This window comes from Plasmodium inui, assembly GCF_000524495.1.
Source record: "Plasmodium inui San Antonio 1 unplaced genomic scaffold supercont1.15, whole genome shotgun sequence".
In the NCBI taxonomy this organism is placed as follows: Eukaryota; Apicomplexa; class Aconoidasida; order Haemosporida; family Plasmodiidae; genus Plasmodium; species Plasmodium inui.
In genome coordinates this window covers 1-22,319 of record NW_008481849.1, presented here as the reverse complement: position 1 = coordinate 22,319, position 22,319 = coordinate 1, and the positions used below count along the sequence as shown (strand labels likewise).

At 47.7% G+C, this 22,319-nt stretch overlaps 4 protein-coding genes across 4 annotated transcripts in view; 3 read left to right on the top strand and 1 right to left on the bottom strand.

Moving 5' to 3' along the window:
• Positions 1 to 2,699, top strand: part of C922_03475 (hypothetical protein) — a gene marked incomplete at both ends in the record, with an annotated part of 5,634 nt that extends 2,935 nt beyond the window's left edge. The window contains 11 exons of the mRNA XM_008819067.1: positions 144 to 248; positions 387 to 512; positions 664 to 732; positions 885 to 905; positions 1,031 to 1,219; positions 1,431 to 1,533; positions 1,723 to 1,791; positions 1,896 to 1,972; positions 2,109 to 2,252; positions 2,391 to 2,458; positions 2,624 to 2,699. Coding sequence (XP_008817289.1) covers positions 144 to 248; positions 387 to 512; positions 664 to 732; positions 885 to 905; positions 1,031 to 1,219; positions 1,431 to 1,533; positions 1,723 to 1,791; positions 1,896 to 1,972; positions 2,109 to 2,252; positions 2,391 to 2,458; positions 2,624 to 2,699 — 1,047 coding nt within the window. The remainder of the gene's footprint in view (positions 1 to 143; positions 249 to 386; positions 513 to 663; positions 733 to 884; positions 906 to 1,030; positions 1,220 to 1,430; positions 1,534 to 1,722; positions 1,792 to 1,895; positions 1,973 to 2,108; positions 2,253 to 2,390; positions 2,459 to 2,623) is intronic.
• A 1,332-nt stretch (positions 2,700 to 4,031) lies between these two features.
• Positions 4,032 to 13,333, top strand: C922_03474 (hypothetical protein; the record flags this gene model as incomplete). Its single annotated transcript, XM_008819066.1, has 2 exons — positions 4,032 to 5,441; positions 5,498 to 13,333. 2 exons carry the CDS (start codon positions 4,032 to 4,034, stop codon positions 13,331 to 13,333), a joined length of 9,246 nt encoding a protein of 3,081 aa, XP_008817288.1.
• A 340-nt stretch (positions 13,334 to 13,673) lies between these two features.
• C922_03473 (hypothetical protein) lies at positions 13,674 to 16,549 on the bottom strand (the record flags this gene model as incomplete). The annotated part of the gene is made up of 2 exons (XM_008819065.1): positions 13,674 to 13,891; positions 14,038 to 16,549. 2 exons carry the CDS (start codon positions 16,547 to 16,549, stop codon positions 13,674 to 13,676), a joined length of 2,730 nt encoding a protein of 909 aa, XP_008817287.1.
• Positions 16,550 to 20,571: 4,022 nt separating this feature from the next.
• On the top strand, positions 20,572 to 22,303 carry C922_03472 (hypothetical protein; the record flags this gene model as incomplete). The annotated part of the gene is made up of 1 exon (XM_008819064.1): positions 20,572 to 22,303. A coding segment is annotated over one exon (1,731 nt), but the record flags the coding sequence as incomplete, so codon positions are not given.
• Between the last annotated feature and the right edge of the window lie 16 nt (positions 22,304 to 22,319).

Sequence of the window (22,319 nt, the reverse complement as noted above, 5' to 3'; positions counted from 1 at the left end):
CCCCATTGTCCATTCCCCATTGTCCATTCCCCATTGTCCATTCCCCATTGTCCATTCCCCATTGTCCATTCCCCATTGTCCATGCCTCATTGTCCATTCCCCATTGCCGCTTTACCCATTGCCGCTTTACCCACTCACCGCAGGCCGAAAGCCTTCTCTTCAGAATCCCCGAGGCCGTCGGCGGATACACCTTCATAAACTACATCGAGAACCAGCCGAACAATTTCATATTGCCCATTAATGAAAACGTAGGCATTAAAAAAAGTGGCGGGTGGAGTCCTACGGTGGAGTCTTCCGCCGTGCGTTCTGCGACCACGTGGCTGCAGTGTTTCCCCTTTCTTGCCGCTACCCCAAGGCCACCACCACCCCTTTTTTCCATCCATCAGCTGTACAAGGGCATTCAAGTGTACAAACGGGAGGAACTCAATTTGGGAGACTTTTGGTCCAGCATTAACAATGAGGAACTGAAAATCAGAAGAGTCGGCTTCTACAATCCGTTTAACATAAAAGAGGTGCGCGGAATGACTGGGGGGGGGGCTCCTTCCCCTACGTGGTGCATCCCAACAGCGAGTTTTTCTCCCCCCTACATACGGACATGTGTCCAATCTTGAGTTGTTCCTTCATATATATATATGTTTTTTTTTTTTTTTTCTTTTACTCAAGAAATTGGAGCTAGCGATGCAGAAGAAGGGGGCCGTTCCCCGCACAGCCACTGCACAGGAAAAAGACGAGGTGATTAAAAAGGAGGAGCGAATGATAGCATGTCTCCACGGAGGAGTGCACCAAAGAAGCATAACCCGATAAGTAACACCACCCTGTGTAAAGAATGAACAGCGTAGCGTCACATTTTTTTCCCTTTTCCTTTTCTCCACTCCACCACGCAGGAAATTACTGACTTATCCGATGTTAGTTCCATGGAGCGCTTCAAAATGGGCATCCCATTCCATCATCCGTTACTCCATTTGTAATAATGTCTTTAGCTCTTCCCTTATGTGTGGCCGCCATCTCCACTTTGTATTCCACCACGCAGGACCTGTCAAGCTTCCAAGAATATTTAGACACCAGGAGAAGAGCAGAAGCGAAAAGGAGGCGGGGGGAGAGAAGGCGCATGGATTTGGAAGACCCTCCATCCTACGCCTCATCTTCTCCTGTGGCTGATCCAAAGAGTGATCATTTTGACGACAGCAACGATGAGGATGTCCGCTTTGCCTACTTTAAGGTATGCCTTCGAGGCACTGCCCTTTTTCCCCCTCTCCTCCAACAGCACAGACAGCAACAGATACAGAAACAACAACACAGTTGTGAATCCCCCGGGAGGCAGGATACACGTCTCCGTACATGAGCATGCCAATGCGGATGTAGAGACATACAGACACAGACAGACACTTACATGAAACCGACTTAATGGACCCCCTTCCCCCTTTTTGCAGAAACTGAGGAAGGAACGACACAACTTGGGCGAGCGACACAGCGTGGACGAGCACGAAGAGGTGAAGGAGGAATTCGACAGCGTCTACAACGAGACTTACCATAGTATGTTTGTTGGATATAGTCATCGCTACGTCCTGAGAGCGGGATGGAGGACCTGCGCAGTGGCATTGTTGTGTCTTCCCCGTGTTGCATATTTTGTATGACATTTTTTATATCGAATTTTTTATATTACACTTTTTATATCGCATTTTTTATATGACATTTTTTTTTTTTTTTTCCTGCTCCCCTCAGCTAAAGGAGAACCCGGCGATGCCTACCACCACACTCACCACATAAGGAGGCTGCTCGACGAGGAGAAAGGTACACAGCGGAGTAGTGACTCCGCACGAAGAGGGACACTCCCATGGGATTATTCACACCTGCACACGTTTGCCCTTATTTAATTTTTCCCCCCATTTTGGAAGGCGCGAGAGGGGTCACGCCGGAGGACATCCGAGAGGAAAAGAGGCGTCTAGTGCAGGCGAGTCGGAAGGAGCTCAAGGTAAGTGAGGGGTATATTGCACCTACATGCTGATCGGCTGGTTACCACAGCGGAGTCATTCCTCATTGCTGCGTCATTCTTCATTGTTGTGTCATCCCTCATTGGCGCATCATCCCTCATTGCCGCGCCACCCCAGGAGCAGTCATTTTACTTATTCAAGAATGTGAAATTTCCTGAGTTGCCCGCGGATTTATCCTCAGAGGAGGGCCTTGGCCAAGGAGACAAAAAGAGGAAGAATCCAAATGATCAGCTTAAGAAGTACCTTCGTCCCCGCCCACAGGTAGAAGCGAATTCACCGCTCAATGCCCCCCACGTGTGACAAAGATGGACCTTGCAAAATGAGACCACCGCCAAGAGCAACTGGCGGATGGCTGTACAATAAATTTGCTCCCTCTGATTCTCCCTTTCCCTCTTGCAGAAACGCAACTCAAATGTGCCGGAGCTGACAGAGGAAACGATCCAAGCTCATTGTTCGTCCGCCCAGGGGTAAGCCGCGCCTCTGACACTTCCTGAACAAACCTCACTGTCATCATCCCGCTGTGATCACCCTGTTGTGATAATCACCTCGGGACTATCCCATGAGACATCCCCTATTATCGCTGCGCCCCACCCGCTTTTTTTTTTTCTTCCTCCCATTCCCCATTCTGCCAGATCTCGAAGCTTGGAAATTATGTTGAAGAAAAAAAGGAAGCATTTCAAAGGGGGTGCAAATGTAGAAGAACATTAGGGATATTTATTTATTTTACTTTATTTTTTTTTTGTCTTTAAGTTCCGTCTCTGGTGTTAGTTGGACAACTTCGTGGTGGCATGAAGAATCATCTGAGATTTCTACCCGACGTTGATTCACTTATCTGTTCATCGTATTGAGTGACCAGACAGACAGCTGCACATGATCGGCATTTTAAAAATTCCTTCTGCCATGGGAGGCCGCGGCGCAGAGGGCTGGGACAAATGATGGGCCAAGAAATGGGCCAATCTGAGGGGGGTGAAACCAAAGCCGCTCCCCCGAGAGAAAGAAAAAAAAAATGTAAGTAATTCACCCGTTTGGGAGAAGTGGACCAATGTATTTTTTTTTTTTCTCTGTTTTCATTTTTTTCCTTTTTCAACTTATTTATATTTTTCCCCACTACGCAAGGGACCGCAAGAGGGAGCTTGCCATGTAGCTGCTCCCCTTGCCAATTTGTTTAAGGTAACTTTTTTTTTTTTTTTTTTTTTTTCGTCTGTTTTGGAAAAGCGTATGACATAAGGCTGATAAGAGGCTTCTTCCCGTTGGGCGTATGTGGCGATGTGGTGATATGAGGATATGACGGCGTTCAACCCGACAGGGTGGTAATTCGAAAGTGTGTTGTTTTCCCGAGCGAAGGGTGCGGGGGAGTGAGCCCGCTGGGCGTGCAGCCCGGGGAGGTGCAAAAAAAAAAGGGGGGAGGAGGCTCAGATTGGCCCGCACGGGAGAAGCGGGCGGTATGACGGCAAAGCGGGGGAAATACTAGCGTGAACGAACACGGAAATGTCGCGCGGAAGCATTGGCGAAAGAAGCGCGAAAGGATCGGAGAAGGATCACTCGGAAATTCGCGTCACCCTTCTGTTCCAGCCAATGTGAAGTGAACTCGTGCGCGGCCATTTGGACGATTTCGCCTTTCCCTTTTCGCGTAGATTTCCCCTGGCATTTCCGCTTGGATTTTCACTTGAATTTTTATCCGGACGCGTTTATTTTTTTTGTTTCGTGTTCCAGGGTAAGGAGAAAGGTGAAGTGACGGAGTGGCCATGTGAGGAAGTAGCCAAGTGGAAGAAGTGGCCAAGTGGAAGAAGTGGCCGTGTGACGAAGTGGCCAAGTGACGGGGTGGCCAAGTGACGGGGTGGCCAAGTGACGGAGTGACCCGATGAAAAAGAGCGGACACACCTGTGTAACTGCTGCACGTGGAGAATGTGAGTACTTCTTTGCGGTGTGAGGCGGCAAGGACCGGCATTCACCATTGCAGCGCTCTCACGATTGGACCGCCTCCACCATTGCTGTGCCCGTTTTCTTGATATGCCCGCTTTACTGCTCACCCCTCCCACCATGTACACGGAGAAGCTGAACCTGAGCTCGGAAAACGAGAAAATCACGAGTCTCGACTTCCAGCCGTCTTCCACCGTCAACCGGCTGGCCATCTCTAGTCTGCACCAGATCAAAATTTATCACATCCCTGTGTATGATGGAAATCCTGGAAGTAAGATAAACCTCGAGCTTCTCTTCATAAGCAATGATCATAACCTGGTTTATATTAACACCATCCGATGGAGCTTCAACGGGCAGTACTTGGCCACTTGCGACAGCGGGGGGACCCTGGTATGCTACGAGATGGACTCCAACAAGAATGGAAAAATACCAGGGGAGGAAATTAACCACTTGACCAATGAAGGAACCACAAAATGCACACCAGGAAATACATGCACAGGAGGAAGTATATACACCGTAGGAAATACATGCACCGTAGGAAGTATGTGCACCGTAGAAAGTATGTGCACCATAGGAAGTGTATGCACCCCAGGAAATAGCAATAATAAAGAAGACTGGAAAATCACGAGGTATATCAAAATTCTGGAGAGTGGAGAAATCTTTGACTTAGCCTGGTCAAGGGACAATGAACATGTGGTGTGTGGAGTGTCTAAAGGTATGGTCTACATTTTTAACCTGAAGAAGTCCTACATTTCACATAAGCTGTTTGTTAAAGGGACGAGGGAAAACATCAAGGGGGTGTCGTTTCATCCGACGAACAACTCCATCATCGCACAGAGCAGTGACAATATTGTATGTCTGTGGAGAAAAATAAACGCTTATCCTGACCAGACGAACTTGTTATTGATATGTGCTGGACAGAGCAAAAGGGGTTCGGAGAAAGAAGAAAAAGATACTTCCTCCTCTCAGCAAAACGAGTGCACAGGTACAACCCAAGGAGAGTTTCCTCATTCGAAAGCAATCACAGGGGAGCATTTTGAATGCTTATATGAAGAAAAGATGAACCAGAATTATAAAAATATTGACACTCCAACTATAAGACACATCTACTTTGATAGCTTCGGCAAGTATGCCACTATCACACACATTCCTAATGACGGACGGAATTGTGGCGTCCTCCTTAAAGTTAAGAACAGTGAGCAGATAAACAAGAAGAGGCTCTTCCTTGATGGACATGGGAGCTGTATTAGGGTGGCCAAAATTGGTCAGAAGGTTTTCATTGATCGAAGGAGACAGAAATTGTATAGCTTGTATTGCCAGTGCAGTGATAATGGGCTCATCTCCTTGTGGAAGATTTTCCTCAAAAGGGTTCAGGACTCGGGCAGGACACCTCCTCCCAAGGGGGACTCCCACGTGGCCCCGGGGGGGCCCCCCTCCGAAGTGGAGGCGCATCCACAGCAGCGGGAGGGGCAACCACAGCAGCAGGAACAGCCGCTACCGAACCAATGTGACAGTTCCACTCTGCCCAAAGTGAGCCAGAAAAAAAAAAAGTTAACAAATATGCCAAATGCTTCTTAATAATCCAGAGCCTCCTAGAAGAACAGACCTGCGCAGTGGACGCAAGTTGGTCCAGCATGTCCGACCAACTGGTCATTGGAGCGTCCAACGGGTCCGTCTACATCGTGCAGATAAACGTCCAGGCGTTGAGGCTGAAGCCATTTTACAACCACGTGCTGCTCGAGATTAACGAAATTAGGCTAAAGTGCGACAGAGACGATGTAACAGACATCGCACAGCAGAGCAGCGCCAAAGTTATGTCCGGAAAAGAAAATGTAGAAAAGAAACCCCGGAACAGAATAACTCCAAAAATAAAGTACCTCTACGATGAAGATGGAAACATTGTCGAAAACGCAAAATCGCATGAGGTGATTCACATTTTACACTGCGAGGTTTGTACTTACCACGTGGATCTCCACCGTTACTTTTGGGGTAGTAGCAAAAGGGGAACTCCTTTGCGGGGGGGTCCCCTTTTCGGAGAGCGAAAGGGTGATAGCAGCCCTGTCAGCTACACCTTCAACTTTCCCTCCTTCGTGAAATCCTTCCTTTGCGCCGTTCTTAAATGCGTCGAGTTTGTACTCAGGAGACTGCTGCCCCTGTGGGAGACACTCGCGGCGGCCGAGGAACCACCCCAGGAGGTTAGTAGTCAGCGGGGTAGGAGCGCCACAAGCAACCAGAGCGGCGGGGGTAGTCGCTCGAGTAACGGTATGAGCGCTTCTGTCCGTAGCGGCGGTGGGGGGGGAGGCAGCGGAACGGTTGGCAGTGGCAACGGCGGCGACCACGGGGATGACAGGGATTGGGACAAGGGAAATGACGCCAAGGGGGAGGAGAACAACGAGAATGATGATGACGAGAATGATGATGACGAGAATGATGATGACGAGGATGATGATGACGAGGATGATGATGACGAGGATGATGATGACGAGGATGATGATGAAAACGGTAAGGAGGACACCCACAGGGATAATGTCACCCAAGAGGATGACACCCAAAAGGATAATGACATCCACATGGATAATGCCTTCCACATGGATAATGCCTTCCACATGGATAATGCCTTCCACATGGATAATGCCTTCCACATGGATAATGCCTTCCACATGGATAATGCCTTCCACATGGATAATGCCTTCCACATGGATAATGCCTTCCACATGGATAATGCCTTCCACATGGATAATGCCTTCCACATGGATAATGCCTTCCACATGGATAATGCCTTCCACATGGATAATGCCTTCCACATGGATAATGCCTTCCACATGGATAATGCCTTCCACGTGGATAATGCCTTCCACGTGGATAGTAACCCCCGCGGTAGCAACAGCCACAGAAGCAACAGCCAGAGTCACAGCAGCCACAGCGGCAACAGTCGAAGCGTCCCCCCCAAGAGTGCAGCAGAAGCATCGAATGATGGCAAGAAAAATGGCAAGCAGAACAAAGGAAAGGAAAAAAGCAAAGACAAGACAAAAACGAAAGCAAAAACTAAAGTAAAAAGCGTTAAAGAAAAAAAGACAAAGAATAAAAGCTGCAGGGAGAAGAAAGGGAGCGAGCTCAACAAAGGTAACAGCGACATCGGCCACTACCTCATTGGCAGTGGAAATTTTAACATTATCGATGTGGAATATCTTAATGAGGGAAATGAAGATAAGAACACTAGCGGCTACAACCACGGCTACAACGGCTACAGCAACAGAGAGCGTCGACCACCCCCTTCATACGTCGAAAATGATGACAGCAGCAGCAGGGCTTCCCCTATGAACTCCCCCAATGCCGATGAGTCAATGGAGGAGACGAGCAAAAATATTGACTTAAAGATTTTGGACTTGATTAGAAACAATTACAATAAAGATAGTTACACTTCTGCAACGATACCTCTTCTGCATCATGATATCTGCGGGATCTCTCGGATGGAGGACTCTGATGAGAAGAACAGTTTCGTGAACAAACTGGATGGGAGTTCCATGCACCTGGTGATGGACGGAGGGGGGAGTGTGATCCTCTCAGATTTGAAGGGAAATGAAGACGGGAAAAAACATAAAGTGAAGAAGGATGGCTGCGTTACCAGCAAGAAGGACACGAAGAAGAAGGGTGCCAAGGGGGGCGAGGGGAAGAAGAGCGTTAAGAAGGATCGAAAGGAGGGCACCAAAGAGGGAAAGAAGAGGCCCAAAAAGGGGAAAGCAGCTGCAGCAGGGGTGGGAACGGCCAACGGGACAGCCGACGGGACAGCCGACGGAATCTCTCTGCGCGAAGAGGAGGAGACCAAGGCAGCAATGGAAGTAATGGCAGCAATGGCAGCCATTGCGGCAACGTTGGAGCCACAGGCAGAGCGCCCACCGGAGCAACCCAAACGGGAGTCTCCAGCAGACGCGATTATGCAACCGACGGAGAACTTCACTGGGGCCCCGCCGGGAGGAATGGCGCAAGGGGTAGCGGAGAAGTGTACGCCAAAGTCAAAGAAAGAGGCAAAGAAGGAAGCCAAAAAGGAGGCAAAAAGAAAAGCCAAAAAGGGAGAAAAAGACAAAAGCGAAAATGGAGGTGAAGACAAAGCGATCGAACACACGGGCGGTCCAGTGGAGAACAAGGGGGACATCCAGGACGACGGCAAGAGGGAGGATTTGAAAGAGGACGCACTGGGTGGAGTGTGCAGTGAAGAGAGGGAAGCTAAGGAAGCAAAAAAAAAGGCAAAAAGGGAAGCCAAGAAGGAAGCAAAAAGGGAAGCCAAAAGGGAGGCGAAAAGGGAGGCCAAGAGAGAGGCAAAGAAACACCCCAGCGGAGATACCAGCGCGAAAAAAAAGAAGAAGTCTAAGAAACGGAAAAGCGGCAACGACTCCGACATGGAGTGGCAGAATTTCAACCCTCACGTGGAGCTCTGCTACCAGGAGGAAGCGCAGCCCGTAACCGAAGGGGCACCAGGAGGAAGGAAGGAAATCATGGATCAATATAGTATACAAAAAATAGAAACGCATAAAGATAAAAATATGATTAACGAATTTTGTTCTTACAATGATGTGAACGTTCGAGAGTTTCCCAGATGCAACGAGGTTAAGGGAAACTACACCAGTGAAAGTCCTGAGTGGTGCCCCAACCAGGATCGGACAAGCGAGACGGACAAATATGGGATGCAACTGCAAGGGGGAGAGTTAGCAGAACCATGTGAGCCGATTGAGGAAGACGGTGTAGTGCCGAACCCGTGGCTGGAGGATGGCGAGGTGGCACCCAGTGAGAGGAACAATGATATGTGCTCAGGTCAAGATCAAGGCAGTGACGGCTACAGTGGGGGGGCGTATAGCGGTGAATGCGATGAATCCGGTGAATCCGGTGATGAGTGCATGGACGCGCGTAGCGTAGTGAATAATGATGACGACAGAGACAGTCGCTTCGGAGACGTTTTTGAGAATCCCCGTGATGCGGATAACAGCACGGACCAGGAAAGAAAAGCAATGCATAAGCGAAGCTTCGAAAGGACGAGTGAATACAATTCAGATGAACTTAGCGAGAGGGAACCTCCAAACAAAAAAGGCAAAGTGGAAGCAGGGATTTTTTATTTGGATGGGATCTCAGATCAGAGGGTTTACAATGCGCCAATGAAGACAGACATCATAGAGATTGGTTATTCTGGAGAAGAGGAAGACACACGGGTGCGCGATGCGTTCGGTGGTCCAGCTAGAATGGACACAGACAAAGTGAAGAAGCCTTTGGAAGAGGCAGTCCATGTGGGTCAAAGGGGAGAAGAAGGAGACGATGAAGAGGGAGAGGAGTCGGATGTGGACGATTCTGAGGGCGAAGAAGGTAACGGCGTGGGGGCTCGAGGAATAATCTCGCATGGGCGAGTCGTGCAGGAGGTGCCCCACATGGGGATGCAGTCTCTGTCTAAGCGGCCGCAGCTGTACGACGAAGTGGACGGGGTGAAGAACGACACCGAGATTGAAGTCAAACAGATCGAAGAGGATTCTCTCGAGACGGAGGAGCATCAGAGTTGCCCTGAGAAGGAAGGCACAGAGCAAGAGGAGACAGTTCCCTACGGGGTAAAGAAGGAAAAACATGACGAAGAAGATGCCAGCGTAAGCGGCCTAAATGTGAACACATGGAAGAGATACACAACCGACATAGTAAAGAAGAGCGGTAGTAAGAGGAGCCCAACTGAGGTGTTGATGAAAATAATCAGACGGGGTCGCGCATCCAAGAGGAATCACCTCCACGGGGAAAGCAGCTGGAACAATGTGGGGGCCGCCTCCGGAAGAGAGGAAGACGCGTCGAGCAGAGAGGAAGACGGAGGGGCCACCTACAGTGATGCAATAAACGGAAGCAACTGCAGTGCCGAGGAACAAAGTAACTTTGAACAAAGGAGAGACCGAAACGATAGAGACCATGTGCACGTCGAGGAGTACAAAAATAAGATATTCTTCTTTGACAGTAGAAGAGAGAATTGTGTCATCTGCTGCATGTTGGGCGATGACATTGCCAATCCCATAGGCCATGCTACCCATGCCGTGAGGAAAAAGAAACCCTTTTACTTACTGTGGGAAGATGAAGTGGAAGGAAAACTGATCAGACAACTCCTCTTTGAGGATCACCTTTTCGTAGTAACATCACAAAAAGGGTTGTGCCTCCTTAACGTGTTTCATATAGAAAGTAGATTGGTGATTTATAATGTTGTCCTCCCATTGAAGACAGGCATGTGTGACATCTGTATCATAAACATCTTTCGCGTGGGGATGGATACGTATACCTTCTTTTATCTCTATGACTGTAAGAAGAGTTACTACATTTACCAGCTATTCAATTATTGCACCGTTTCATTGTTCTTCCAATTTGAGACATCCGAACTGGGGGTCGAAGTACAAAGCATGAGAATGAATCTCATTGAGAGACTGACCAAGGGTGGTGCTACCCACGGGGGGGGGAAGAAGAAGAGGAAGAAACGTCTGAGGAGTTTTGCGAGGTATATGCTAGGCCAGCAGGGAAAGGGTGACGTGGTTAGCGGCAAAGGGGGAAGTGCCCTAAACGGCTTCCTCAAAAAGTCCAACAGGAAGACAAAGATGAAAAGGAAGACAAAGACAGAGACGAAAACGAAGACGAAAAACATGACAAAAACAAAGACAAAAAAGATGACGAAAACGAAGACGAGGCCCAGTTGCGACACCGTCCCCAAGGGAGGAATGGCCGAGAATGAAGAAAAAGAAAAGGAGAAGAACATTCAGAAGTTAATAAAATATATGACCTTTTATGAATACTCCAGAAAGAGTAAGCACGAAGGGGAAGATTCACAGAAAGTCAATCCCAAGTGGATAGAATTTTCCGCTACGGTAGGGGGGATAAAAAGGGAGAAAGCTTCCTGGGGAAGGGACACTTCCCCGTTTTGCATCTGGGAAAATGCGGATGGGGCAGGAGACCGGATGGGCGTTAAGACCTACCGGGAGGGGGTGACCATGAGGGGGCTCTCAGGCGAGGCTCATTACGAGAACTGTCCGAACAGCGAGAGTAGAGGAGGTATTGGCGGTATTGGCGATATCGACCGTATGGGCGGCATCGGCGGGGTGGGCCCCCCTGCGGAGAACCACCTCGCCTTGGGAAGCGACAGCGCCTACTTCGGGGGCACCAAGTGGGCGGGCGAAATGGACATGCCTTCCTTCCTCTCCCCCTCAAACGGATCGGACCTATGGACTCGTTACCCCATGCACCTCTTAGCAAAACACCGATCAGAAGAACACCGCGCAATGGATGACCAGAATGGGAGGAACTGGCTGCACCCCACCAAGAGGAAAACACACATGGACGACGCGTTTGACAGTGACATACACGGGAGTGACCTTTTGTACGATTTGATTTACAGCAAGGGGAGCTTCCTCTACAGCTACATGTGTATTTTTGTATACTTAAAGAATGGCATGATTTTTCTCCTGCGGAGGAACTTGATTGGGAAAGGGGGGAAGGCGAGGGCTTCCCAGATGGGGAACCCCTCGGGGAGCCACGTGACTGCCCTCTCGCTAACCAAGCAAGTGTACCGTGATGACGGGGTGACCCTCGTGTCGCGCCTGGACAATATGTACTACGACAGGTCGCTATACTGTGATGTGCAGATGGAGGAGGTGGCCCGTGTGAACGTTAGCAGGGTGGACGTTAGCAGGATGGACGATAGCATCGTGGACGTTAGCGCCGTCGATGGTGATAACCTCCTCAGCAGAAACGCCCATAACGAAGGAGGAAACCCACACATCAGCACGTGCGACGATCTGCACGAAATACAAAAACAGGGACTAAAAAACATGTATACATATAACTGCTTCTTTAGCGTCTATGATTTTGACATGAAGCAGATACTCAGGAGTGACGACATCTTTGGGGATGTGACGAGGAGGAGAAAGAAGAAGAAGAAGAAGACGAAGAAGATGAAGAAGACGAAACAGATGAAGAAGATGAACAAGGCGAAGAAGACGGGGAAGACAAAGAAGATGAAAAAAACGGAGAAGAAAAACAGGACCAAAGGGAAACATCCCCAGGGAGGGAGAGAAGCAGTTAGAGATGAGCCACTCCAGGAACACTTCTTAGATGTAAGGAATGACTCCACTGTCAAGACAGAAACTGATCTCTTCCCAAACGTAACCCTAGCCCATGGAATCTGCTCCATTTGGAAGGGAGAAAATTGCCTTTTAAAAGACGTCAATCAAGAGGACAATAGGGTGAAACATTTACCAGGCGAAGTTCAGGGGGAGGGGTTAAACGGCCCCCATCTGGAGGCTTCCCAGTTGGAGGCTGCTCAGTTGGAGGCTGCAAATTCGGAAGCTGCCGTCTTCGAGGATTCCCTCTTCCAGGAATGTACGCACTTGGGAGCCAACTGTATGGAGACCCCCCGGCTGGGAAGCGAGGAGGTGCCCTGTGTGAGTCTCCAACTGGGTGAGCCGAATAGCCATCCCCACGAGAGCAGTAGTCCCACGACGGGACATCCCGTTCCCTGGGGCGGCTCCAATGAGGACCTGTCCGACACGCTAACGAGGCCCCCGGAGGGGGAGGCGCAGTTCGAGTCAGACGACGGGGGAAGGGGCAGCGGGGGAGGCAGCGAAGATGTCACTGAGGATGTCAGTGAAGATGTCAGCCAAAATGTCAACAAACATGTCAGTGAAGATGTCAGCAAACATGTCAGTGAAGATGTCAGCAAAGATGTCCGTGAAGATGTCAGCAAAGATGTCAGTGAAGATGTCAGCAAAGATGTCCGTGAAGATGTCAGCAAAGATGTCAGTGAAGATGTCTGCGAAAACTTGAGTGGTGGGGACTGCAAAGACTTCACAGGTGCAGAGTGCGAAGAGATGAATGGCGTGATCAACCGCAAGCGTCGGAAGCGTCTGAAGCATCGCAAGCGGCGCGTGGACACCGCCCTTGGGAAGACCCCTAATGTGTACCTCAAGACGGTGAAGTTCCTCGAGACGCAAATGCGTTACAGCATCTTAGTAATGAACAAAAGGACCTTTCTGAAATACCTGCACGTTTATCTGAAGCTGCTGCTCGACTATCTGGACGTCCAGAGGATTCAGCAGAGTTTCCAGTATTTCACTCACACCGCATTGTACCACTCGCAAGCTTTCTTGTCCGATTTAAACATATTTTTACAAGGCGTGGACGAACCCTACTGGGTTGATACCAGTGCCTTATTGTGCATGAATGTGCACTTTCTCTTTTTGGCTCTTTTCATTTATCAAAACTTTTTACTGCCCTTATACAACAGGGTGAGCAGTAAGAAGGACGGCAGCCAGGTGAACCCCCACTTGCAGCCGTTTGTGACCTTCTTCAGGCAGTCGCAAAACTGCATATGTCAAATACAGAGAATCTTCCAGCGCAACCTTCGTTACATAGCTTCTTCGTAAAACGCACGCTTGTGTGTATACACATATACGTTGTGTTGTGTTGTGTGAAGATTTTTTTTTTCTTTTTTTTTCTTCTTTTTTTTTGTTTTTCTTTTTTTTTTTCGCCGCGCATCCCCCAAATGCACAAACAAAATGACAACAACAAAAAAAAAAGGGAGAAAAGAGTGACAGTGAAACATGAGGGGAAGCCTTTCCCATCGCGTAGGGGGTGAGAAAAAGCAAATTGAGAAATTGGACAAATGGACAAATGGACAAATGGACAAATTGGGCAAATTGGACATATTGGGCAGGTTAGCCAGATTAGCCAAATGCAGGGACAGTCCACTGCATGCCGCTCCCCTCACAGGTACTCCACCTGCACCTTGTTGGAATTCGCCAAGATGTCGCTCTCCGTGGGTACCTCCTGCGTGAAGGGGTCGTCGTCAATCGACGCCTTGTACAGCTCCAGCTTCTTCAAAAACTTCGAGTGGATCTTCTGCACCCGCTCCGTGTCCAGCATCAGCTCCTTGTGGTCCTCCGGGGTCTTCTCCCAGATGTGCGGGTTGAGGTACTCCAGTCCTAAGCGGCGGGGTGGGGAAGTGGCGATATAAGTGACGACATGACGAAGCACCGAGCGGCGTGTGGCTGGCCAGTGCACCCGCGCTAACGCGTCGGCGAGGGCGAACCGCTGCTCCGCTGCTCAGCTACCCCGCCGATCGACCCACCTGGTGGCGGCTTGTAGTCCGGGTAGCCCTCCGATGAGACCAGCTGGTTATGCGGTGCCGTGAACCGTCGCTCGAAGGAGGTGTACTCGTCTGTGTACTCCTTTATCGTGCGTTCAGTTTCCTGGTGCACAGTAACATCGTCATTGAGCACGCAGCTCCCCTGTCGAATTTTTTCCAAAGCGATCTCCATATTTATCAGTGCCCTTTTCATAACGCGGTGGTCGACTTTTTTGTCCCAGGAAAATGTTTTATCGATTCCTGTGCCATACATGAGTGCGTTGTTCTGTTTGTCGTAAAATAAAATCTTGGACTGATCCTTCTTCAGCCAAATGCCTTTTAAAAACCTAGGCTGATAGTTCTGTCTCTTTAGGAAGTCGTCTTGGCTAGCTAGCGAATTGTTGAAAATAGTGAAGTCATAATTTTTTTCGTCTTTGATGGCATATGGCTCCTCAATGAATTCCCCCGGTGGGAGAGAGATATACACAAAGTTGGAGAGGTAGTCTTTAAAAAAAACGTGGTCGAAAAATTGGAGAGTGTTATCCACCAGGATGATGTCTTTCTTCCGGTAAATGTTTGGATCTTTCATGTCTTGCACCAGGACGTCATAGATATCTCTGGACGGGCAGGGCGTCGTCTCGTCCACAGACACGTCCCTCTCTCCCTTCCTAACGTGCACGATTTTGTTACTCTGAACGTTGCAGAGGTACTCTATGTAATCGTTATCATAGTCGACAATTTTTACCCTGTACCGTTTGTTTATGCGTTTGTGGTTCGACTGGTTCGAGTGGTTCCCGTGGATCGGCCCGTTTGGCTGGTTCCTCCTCAGTTTGAAGAGCGTGGTTGGGGGTGTAGGCGACTCGACTGCAGCTTTGGATGTCTGCTCCGCTGGCAGCCCCTCATCGGCCGCCCTCTCTTCTTCCCTTTGCTGCTCTAACTCCACCTCCCTGTTGGTGTACTTCAACTTGATGAACGTGTCCAGAATGTCCAGGTCTACCTTGTCATGATTTTCCAACTTCTTCTGGGCCAGGCTCCTATTCCCCATATATTCCGGCTTATCCTCCAAGCAGTAGTTAGGGTTTAAGTTTGTGTCCAGCTCGTAGTGGTAATCCAGGTATGACTTAGCCTTGGGGATGTACCCCTCTGTGTACTGGACATGCGGTGCTACTTCGCGCACCTCGCAGAAGAAGATGCTCTCGTAGAGGCAGCACCTGGTGTAGGGGTCCTTCTCCAGGAACTCGCGCGCCTCCTCTTCGTCCTTGCAGTTGGCGATGGTCAGCTCGGCCAGGCAGTCGCGCGAGAACCTGCCGGGGGGGGCGGCATCATCCATGTTAGGGGTGTTATCGGGGTAGGTGGCATCATCCATGTTAGCGGGGTTATCCAGGTTAACGGCGTTATCCATGTTAGCGCTGTCCGTCGAGTCCGCCGTTTCCGCCGTGCCACCAACTTGCACACCCGCATTGTTCACACAGCGAATGCTTCGATCCGAGTCGACCTCCACGCTACAGCACCGCTCGAAGACACCCATCTCCCGCTCGAACTTGGCCAACACACTCCTTGTCTGGGCCTCTGTGATGGGCAGATACTGCCTGGGAGTTAAGAACAGATCCTTCAAATTGTCCTTAGCAGCCCGTTTCAACACACCCAGCTTGAAAATCATATTCGAACGGAGGAAGAAACGCATGTGCTTTTCGTACAGTGCGTTCATATGGGTCAACTTATCCAAATTGAAAAATTTGAGAAACAAATAATTCCTCTGTAGGGACAAGTTGGGAAAGGTTCCAAGCAAAAAGTGATCATTGTTATTTTCGTAGGCATATAAGTATAACTCCTCACAAAGTCCCAGCTTCACATAAGGATTAGATTTGAGAAACATATCTGCATAGTGAAGATTTACTGACGTGAAAAAGATGAGATTGCCAATAATATTTTCCTTTCTCTTCAAATTAAACACCATCAACACTTTGGACGTGTTCTGATATATTCTTGTGGAGAGCTTCACCCAGGAGAGGAACTCCAAAGCGTACCTGTGCCGCACATTTCTATTAAATCGTTCATAAATCTCTTGCTCACTTTCATTTTCGTAGTTATATTTCTTGTCCAAGAAAAGACAGACATAAACTTTCCAGTGTACAGGAACGGAAGGATAGTAAAGATCCTCTTCTCTAATATTCCTCTCCAGATTTTCTATCTTGTTCGCTTTGTAAACTCTCTTAAATTTTTTGATCGGCCCATCATTATCTCCATCATAATATATGGGCAAGTGCTGATAGTAGTTGTGGACATGATCTGCCTGGAAATCCTTGTCTGTATACCTCCGTCCATACGTGTGATATTTCTTCCTTTTTGTCTCTTCACTTAAATCATCTGCTTCGTAGTCGACATCCTCCGAGTGATAGTCGTCTTCACTGCACTCAATCATTGAGTCCAAGTAGTTATCGTTAATTTCATTTTCCATGCATCCGCTTAAACTTTCATGCAATTCTGGATCCACGGATTGCATACTTTCGTTCATTCCTTCGTCGAAGAGGAATGTTTGTTTTTTTGTTCCCTCTCTTTTTCGCTCATGACTCTCTTTGCGACTTGCTGGGGGGGGGGGCCAATAATACTCCCAATGAACAGATTTTCTTTGGCTCTTTTTTTTCCTCGTCGCTCCCGATGGGATGTATGTACTTTATATTTTGCCCCCCTTGTTGCTTCTCTACGTGCCCTGCTGCCCCCTCCGCTTGGGCGACTAGGAACCCGTGGCTCCCTTTGGCGTCTATCCACAGACAGGGCCAACCTTCCGCCCCCATGTAAAAACGCAAACAACAGGAGCAACTGTGCGCGAAACTTGGACATGGTCTCACATCAGCGCGGGAGTCTCCGAATGGTTACATCGTTTAAGCTCGTTTTACGGACAAGCTGTTTAGGAAGTCAGACTACTCGGTTGGCTAAATTAGAGGAATCGGAGTACTACGTGATACTTGTCGGAGGCGCCCCCCCCTTGGCCTTCTTTTCCCATTGTGCGTGTCTCCTCCCGAAGGTGGCGTTGCCCTCTCTTGGGGATTCTTCCCTCCGGCGAGCCTTTCCTATGTCCGGCAACTCCCACCTCTAACCTGTTACCTGTACACACTTCCACAAAGCAGCCGTTCGTCAAGACCACTCAGGGACAGACACTTACCGCCGCATTCCGTCTCATCGGACTCGATCCGTTCCGCCTATCCCTTCCGTGGAGAGCGGCATGTACTGAAACGGGTTCTTTTCAAGGAGCCAAATGGGGACCAAACTGCCAAGGGGGATTCCTCCCATAAGTGTACAGAAATGCAAAGTCACCGTGTAGGAAAAGCACAAAAAGGCGTAGTAAAAAAACTCCTATTAAAAATTGCATTCACAGAGGACCTATGTACACATAGCAAAAAGAAAATGAACCCAGTTGGGGGGAGAAAAAAATCCCATGTTTTTTCAGAACAGTTTTGTTCATCATTCGATAGGGGGAGTAGGCAAGCATATGTGCGACTCTCCCGCGAGCTTGGTTTATTTTTTATTTTTTTTTTTTTTTGCCCATTCGAGCTTTTGCAATAGTTGGCACTCATTTGGGGGGCTCATAACTCGATCTGCTTCCTTTTACGGATATGTACAACTCGCTGGGGAGGTAACACCGGGGACACTCCCACCTGTGTTGCCGAACTCCGCCATGGGTTTAACAAACGTGCAGGGAAAAGGGTCCACACAGAGATGTGCATGCCGATGTAGCCACCCATTCTTTAAATCGTGGCGGTGATAAAAAAAAAAAACTAGCCACAGCAATAAGGACGCAAAAGGTATCCAAGGCAACCGAAGTGGAAGAAAGCCGGCTCTCTACCATATGACTGCCTACGCAACGCACATTCTTGCAACGACGGCCGACAGGGAACCCTCCCCCTTGGCGTCCTAAAGGGAGAAATGCCTATCGCGCATATTCTTCGAACAATCGAACAATCGGACAATCGAACACTCGAACGGTGGATCGTAACAAACGAAGAAGAAATTATTGTGGCGCAAAGTCGCATGAGCATACACACACCTAACCAGCCTGTCAACCTTCCTGTGTGAGGAAAATGAACCCTCAGTCTACCTCATCGTTTTATGCCATCTCCACGAAACGTAATCCCTTCATCGAACCAACTACGTGGGCAGGCGAAACTACAACGCAGCACTCGTGCAATTGGATAAGTTATGCCCTCTTCCAGGTTAATCATTTTTTTTTTTTTCACCCACAGCCGCACTCTATTTCTTTGTAGTTATAAAAATGCCCCGTCGAATTTGAAAAAAAGCGGAGGATTTCTCGTAAGACCGTTTTCAAGTTCGGCCCTTCCAAGGTTGCATCTGAGAGGGGAGAAAAAAAGGGCATATCATCCCATATGTTGCACCATTTTTAATGACCATCCAAGCGATAAACAGATAATTGCACTTCCTGGTTACATATTTCTCCCTTTTTCATAACCGCACAGTTGATGGAGAATGCGGAAGGAGATCCTTTTCTCGCGTTGTAAAGGTGTACCACATTTTGCGACTCATCGTCGGCAGGCCGTATGCATGCGACATCTATCGAACAATCGCTTCGTGAATACGTCCTACAGGGAAAATTCTTCGAAAGGACCAAAGGGAGAACACCAAATTTTGTGCACACAGAGTAATTCTAATTTGGCTAGCTGGGAAAAAAAAAAAAAAAAAAAAATACAAAAATAAAAACTAGCTGCTCAATTCTGAACAGTGAACATTTCGGAAGTGCACCAATGGTTGGTGTTCTTTTCCCACTTCTCATCATTTGTAATTGAGCTCTGTGCCATGGGGTGTAGAGAACGCAGGGCCTGTGCTTACTCGAATACACACGGGCGCACACAAAAACGCATATATATATGTTGACATTGTGTACACGTTACACACACCCATTGCGCACCTGAGAGTGGCCAAACGGTGGGGACCCTACTAACAGTTCGCGCGACGGAACGGCGCACACTTGGTTGCATCTGCGTAAAGGAAATGTTTCCCTCCCTCTTGCTTCGTTTTTCCGTGCGCTCTCCCACTGCGGTGCGCTGCAAAGTTCCGTCTTCCTGGATCAGGGCGAAAATTAGCTCAACATATTGTACACGGTGCGGGAGAGTAAACCTGCGCAGTTGACTCCTGCTTACATATGCAGACCGCACGCGCGGAGAGCTCCCACCCGTGTCGCGCCACACGTAGCACTCATGCGACACCTTGACGATACCCGTTTGTGCAAAAAAAAAAAAAATGAGCTACACACAGAGGGAAAATAACATTCTAGGTGCACTATAGTAATATTTTCCTGTTCTATTATCCATTGATCATTTGTTCTCGGGATTTACATTTATTTTTTCATCACCTTTTCTGTGAAAAAAAAAAAAAAATAATGATGATGATGGACGCAGGAGAGTGTATGCACTGCCATTTAGTTCCCGAGTTCTTCTCCTTTTGCGGTTGTTCGTCTTTTTCTGTTCAGCCATCCTCCCTCAGTAGAACAATGCGCAGACGTTCACGGGGTAGAATTAGCTCAAAAGAGTTGCGAGCACGGGAATACGGATGGTAGCGTAACACACGCTGGCCGTTTGGCAATTCGTCATTTTCCGATTTTTCACTTTTGCATTTTCATTTTTACACTTTCACTTTTCCACTTTCTCTTTTTCGTTTCCACTTTTGCATTTTCCATGGGCGCAATTTTTAATTTCCCCAAATTATTATTTTTTTCCGTGACACACCTTCGCCCAACTTTTATCTTCGCGAAATACACTTTTTTCGCATATCTGTCAACGCGACAAAGTCACCCTCCGCTCAAACACTCTTTTCCACCTTAACGCAACGCTTGGACTTCGTGCAGCGATTACTTCATCCGGTTAGTATCGCGTTCGCCGAGGCTCTTATCATCATACTTCTCACTGTGTTTATCATCGCTTGCGTTGCAACCAGCACTTTCTTCTAATTTTTTTACTCACCGCATAAACGGTAGCCAGTTCATAATTCCATTCCCGCCTTGTACACGCGAAAGGTAATTTTTTCCCACAAGAATACACTGCCCCAGAAATGAAATACGAACGTATTTCCCCTGTGTGTATAACTCTCCTCTGCGCGTATTCGCCTGCATGCACCTTTTAGAAGAGCACTCTTTTGCTTCGCCTCTCCGAATTTTTCTACGCAACAGCTAGCTAAAATGATCGAAAAAAAAAAAAAAAAAAAAATTTTAACAAGTCACCATGTGCAGGTTTATTCCACAACAGCTAGCTGTGTAGCATTTTGTAATTACTGTTGCTACCGTTGCTGCTCTGTTTTTTTTTTTAAGCAAAGTTGTTAATTTATCGATCTGTCCCTGTTCGCATTTTCACTCATGCCGTGGTGACTTGTCGCCCGCGTCGTCAATGGGTTAAATTAACCCAATCCGCACACATCCGGGTTTTTTTTAAAAATAAGTAGTAATAAAACTGAATGCATTTTTTCACCTTCCTCCCTTTTCAGGCGAATCACCCTCCACAGACATACACACATACAAACACACAGGGCAACATGCGAGTGAACATCATCATCTTCTCCCTAGTGGCGTTCCTGGTGAAGGGACACATAGCAAAGCCTGATGACAATAAAAGCTTTTCAAAGCTTTTCGGCGCAGAGTTGGTGAACAATTACGAGAAATTGTTTAAAGTGATAAAATGCCAGTACTGTTTGACTCAGAAAAAGGGAGCACAAGATGAAAAGTGCAAAAATATAATGAAGGAGTGCAAACATCTGTTGAAGGATGGAAACTACATGACCGTGTTGAAAGATTTAAAGAATGACTTGAAGATGGGAAAGGACGACTACCTGTATGGACCCGACACAAACGAGTTGAAGAAAATTATGAACTTCTTGGAGTTTCATAAACAAGAAATCGACCAATTAAAGGACATGATTGACAATATAAAGGATAATAAAGCCATTTTGTTAATCAATGGAGGAAACAATTCAGTCGTTCACAAATTGAACAAAAAAATGAAGTCACTAAAGAACAGCGTTGAGTACATACAAAAGAGCCAAGACGTGATAACTGAACAGCTAAGTAAGGATGACGATCAGATCAGTCCTGTCGTAACGGATATGTTTCATTTAAAAACAACACCAAATAAGAATACCAATGAACTTATCCAACTAGGAAACGTAACAGACAATAATGAAGGAAATAAATATGAATTAGGGGGTGTAGGTGTTGATGAATTTGTAAAAAACAGCATGAAGGATTTATTTAAAGATGGCGAAGGATTTATGGACTTTGTAAAGAGCGCCCTAATCCAAGAAGGAGGAGGAATCGGTGGAGAGCTAGTTAGCCTCATAGAAAAGGGAAAAGAAATTGGAGAAAAAATTGTCGACATTGAAGGAATGATAACGAAGAAGAATGGCACTACCAACAAGGATGGAACCACCATCGAAAAGTTGGATCACTTGAAAATGGAATTGTCCTCATATGAATTCGTTCTAACCAATCTTAAGGGAGTCGTCATGGGTAAACTTAAGGACATATTGCTACGACTCTTGTACAAGACCTACATAAACTACAGGATTAAGAAGGCAAAAGAGTTGGGAGAGGAAGCCCCAATAGAGGTGGAAGAGGAGCACTACCTCAGTGAACTCAAAAAAGGAATCCTTGAATTAGGAGTGAAAATATTCTTCAACAAGGTACGAAATTTACTGACCTTCGTAAAGAAGAAGATGTTCCCGAAGAAGTATGGAATTAAGCAGGACAAGACGAAGATGGAGAACGGACAGAAAGATTCCAAAGAGGTCACGCCTACAAATGCTAAACTCACTTCCCCGATGTTGAGAGGTTCTGTACCCGCGGAAAACATCAGTCTCATGGCCAGCATAGACGGCATCATTGAAGAAATTGATTTTTACGAGAAGGAAATATATCACAATCCACAGACGGCCGGAGTCACACACAAGCACCACAAAGGCGGAGTCACACACAGGCACCACAAAGGCGGAGTCACACACAAGCACCACAAAGGCGGAGTCACGCACAAGCACCACAAAGGCGGAGTCACGCAAAATCCACAGAAACCCGGAAGTATAAAGAGGCGCCACACAGGGGTAGGACCAAAAGTACAAGCAATGGATGAAGACCCGTTAATGGATATATTAGACGCGGATGGAGACCTCTTAAACCTCCTGGAGGAAGTGGTCGAATCAATTACGGATATGAACAAGAAAAATGAGGACACGCAAGGTGATAAGGGTGCAACCGAAGATACACAGGGCGATAAGGGTGCAACCGAAGATAC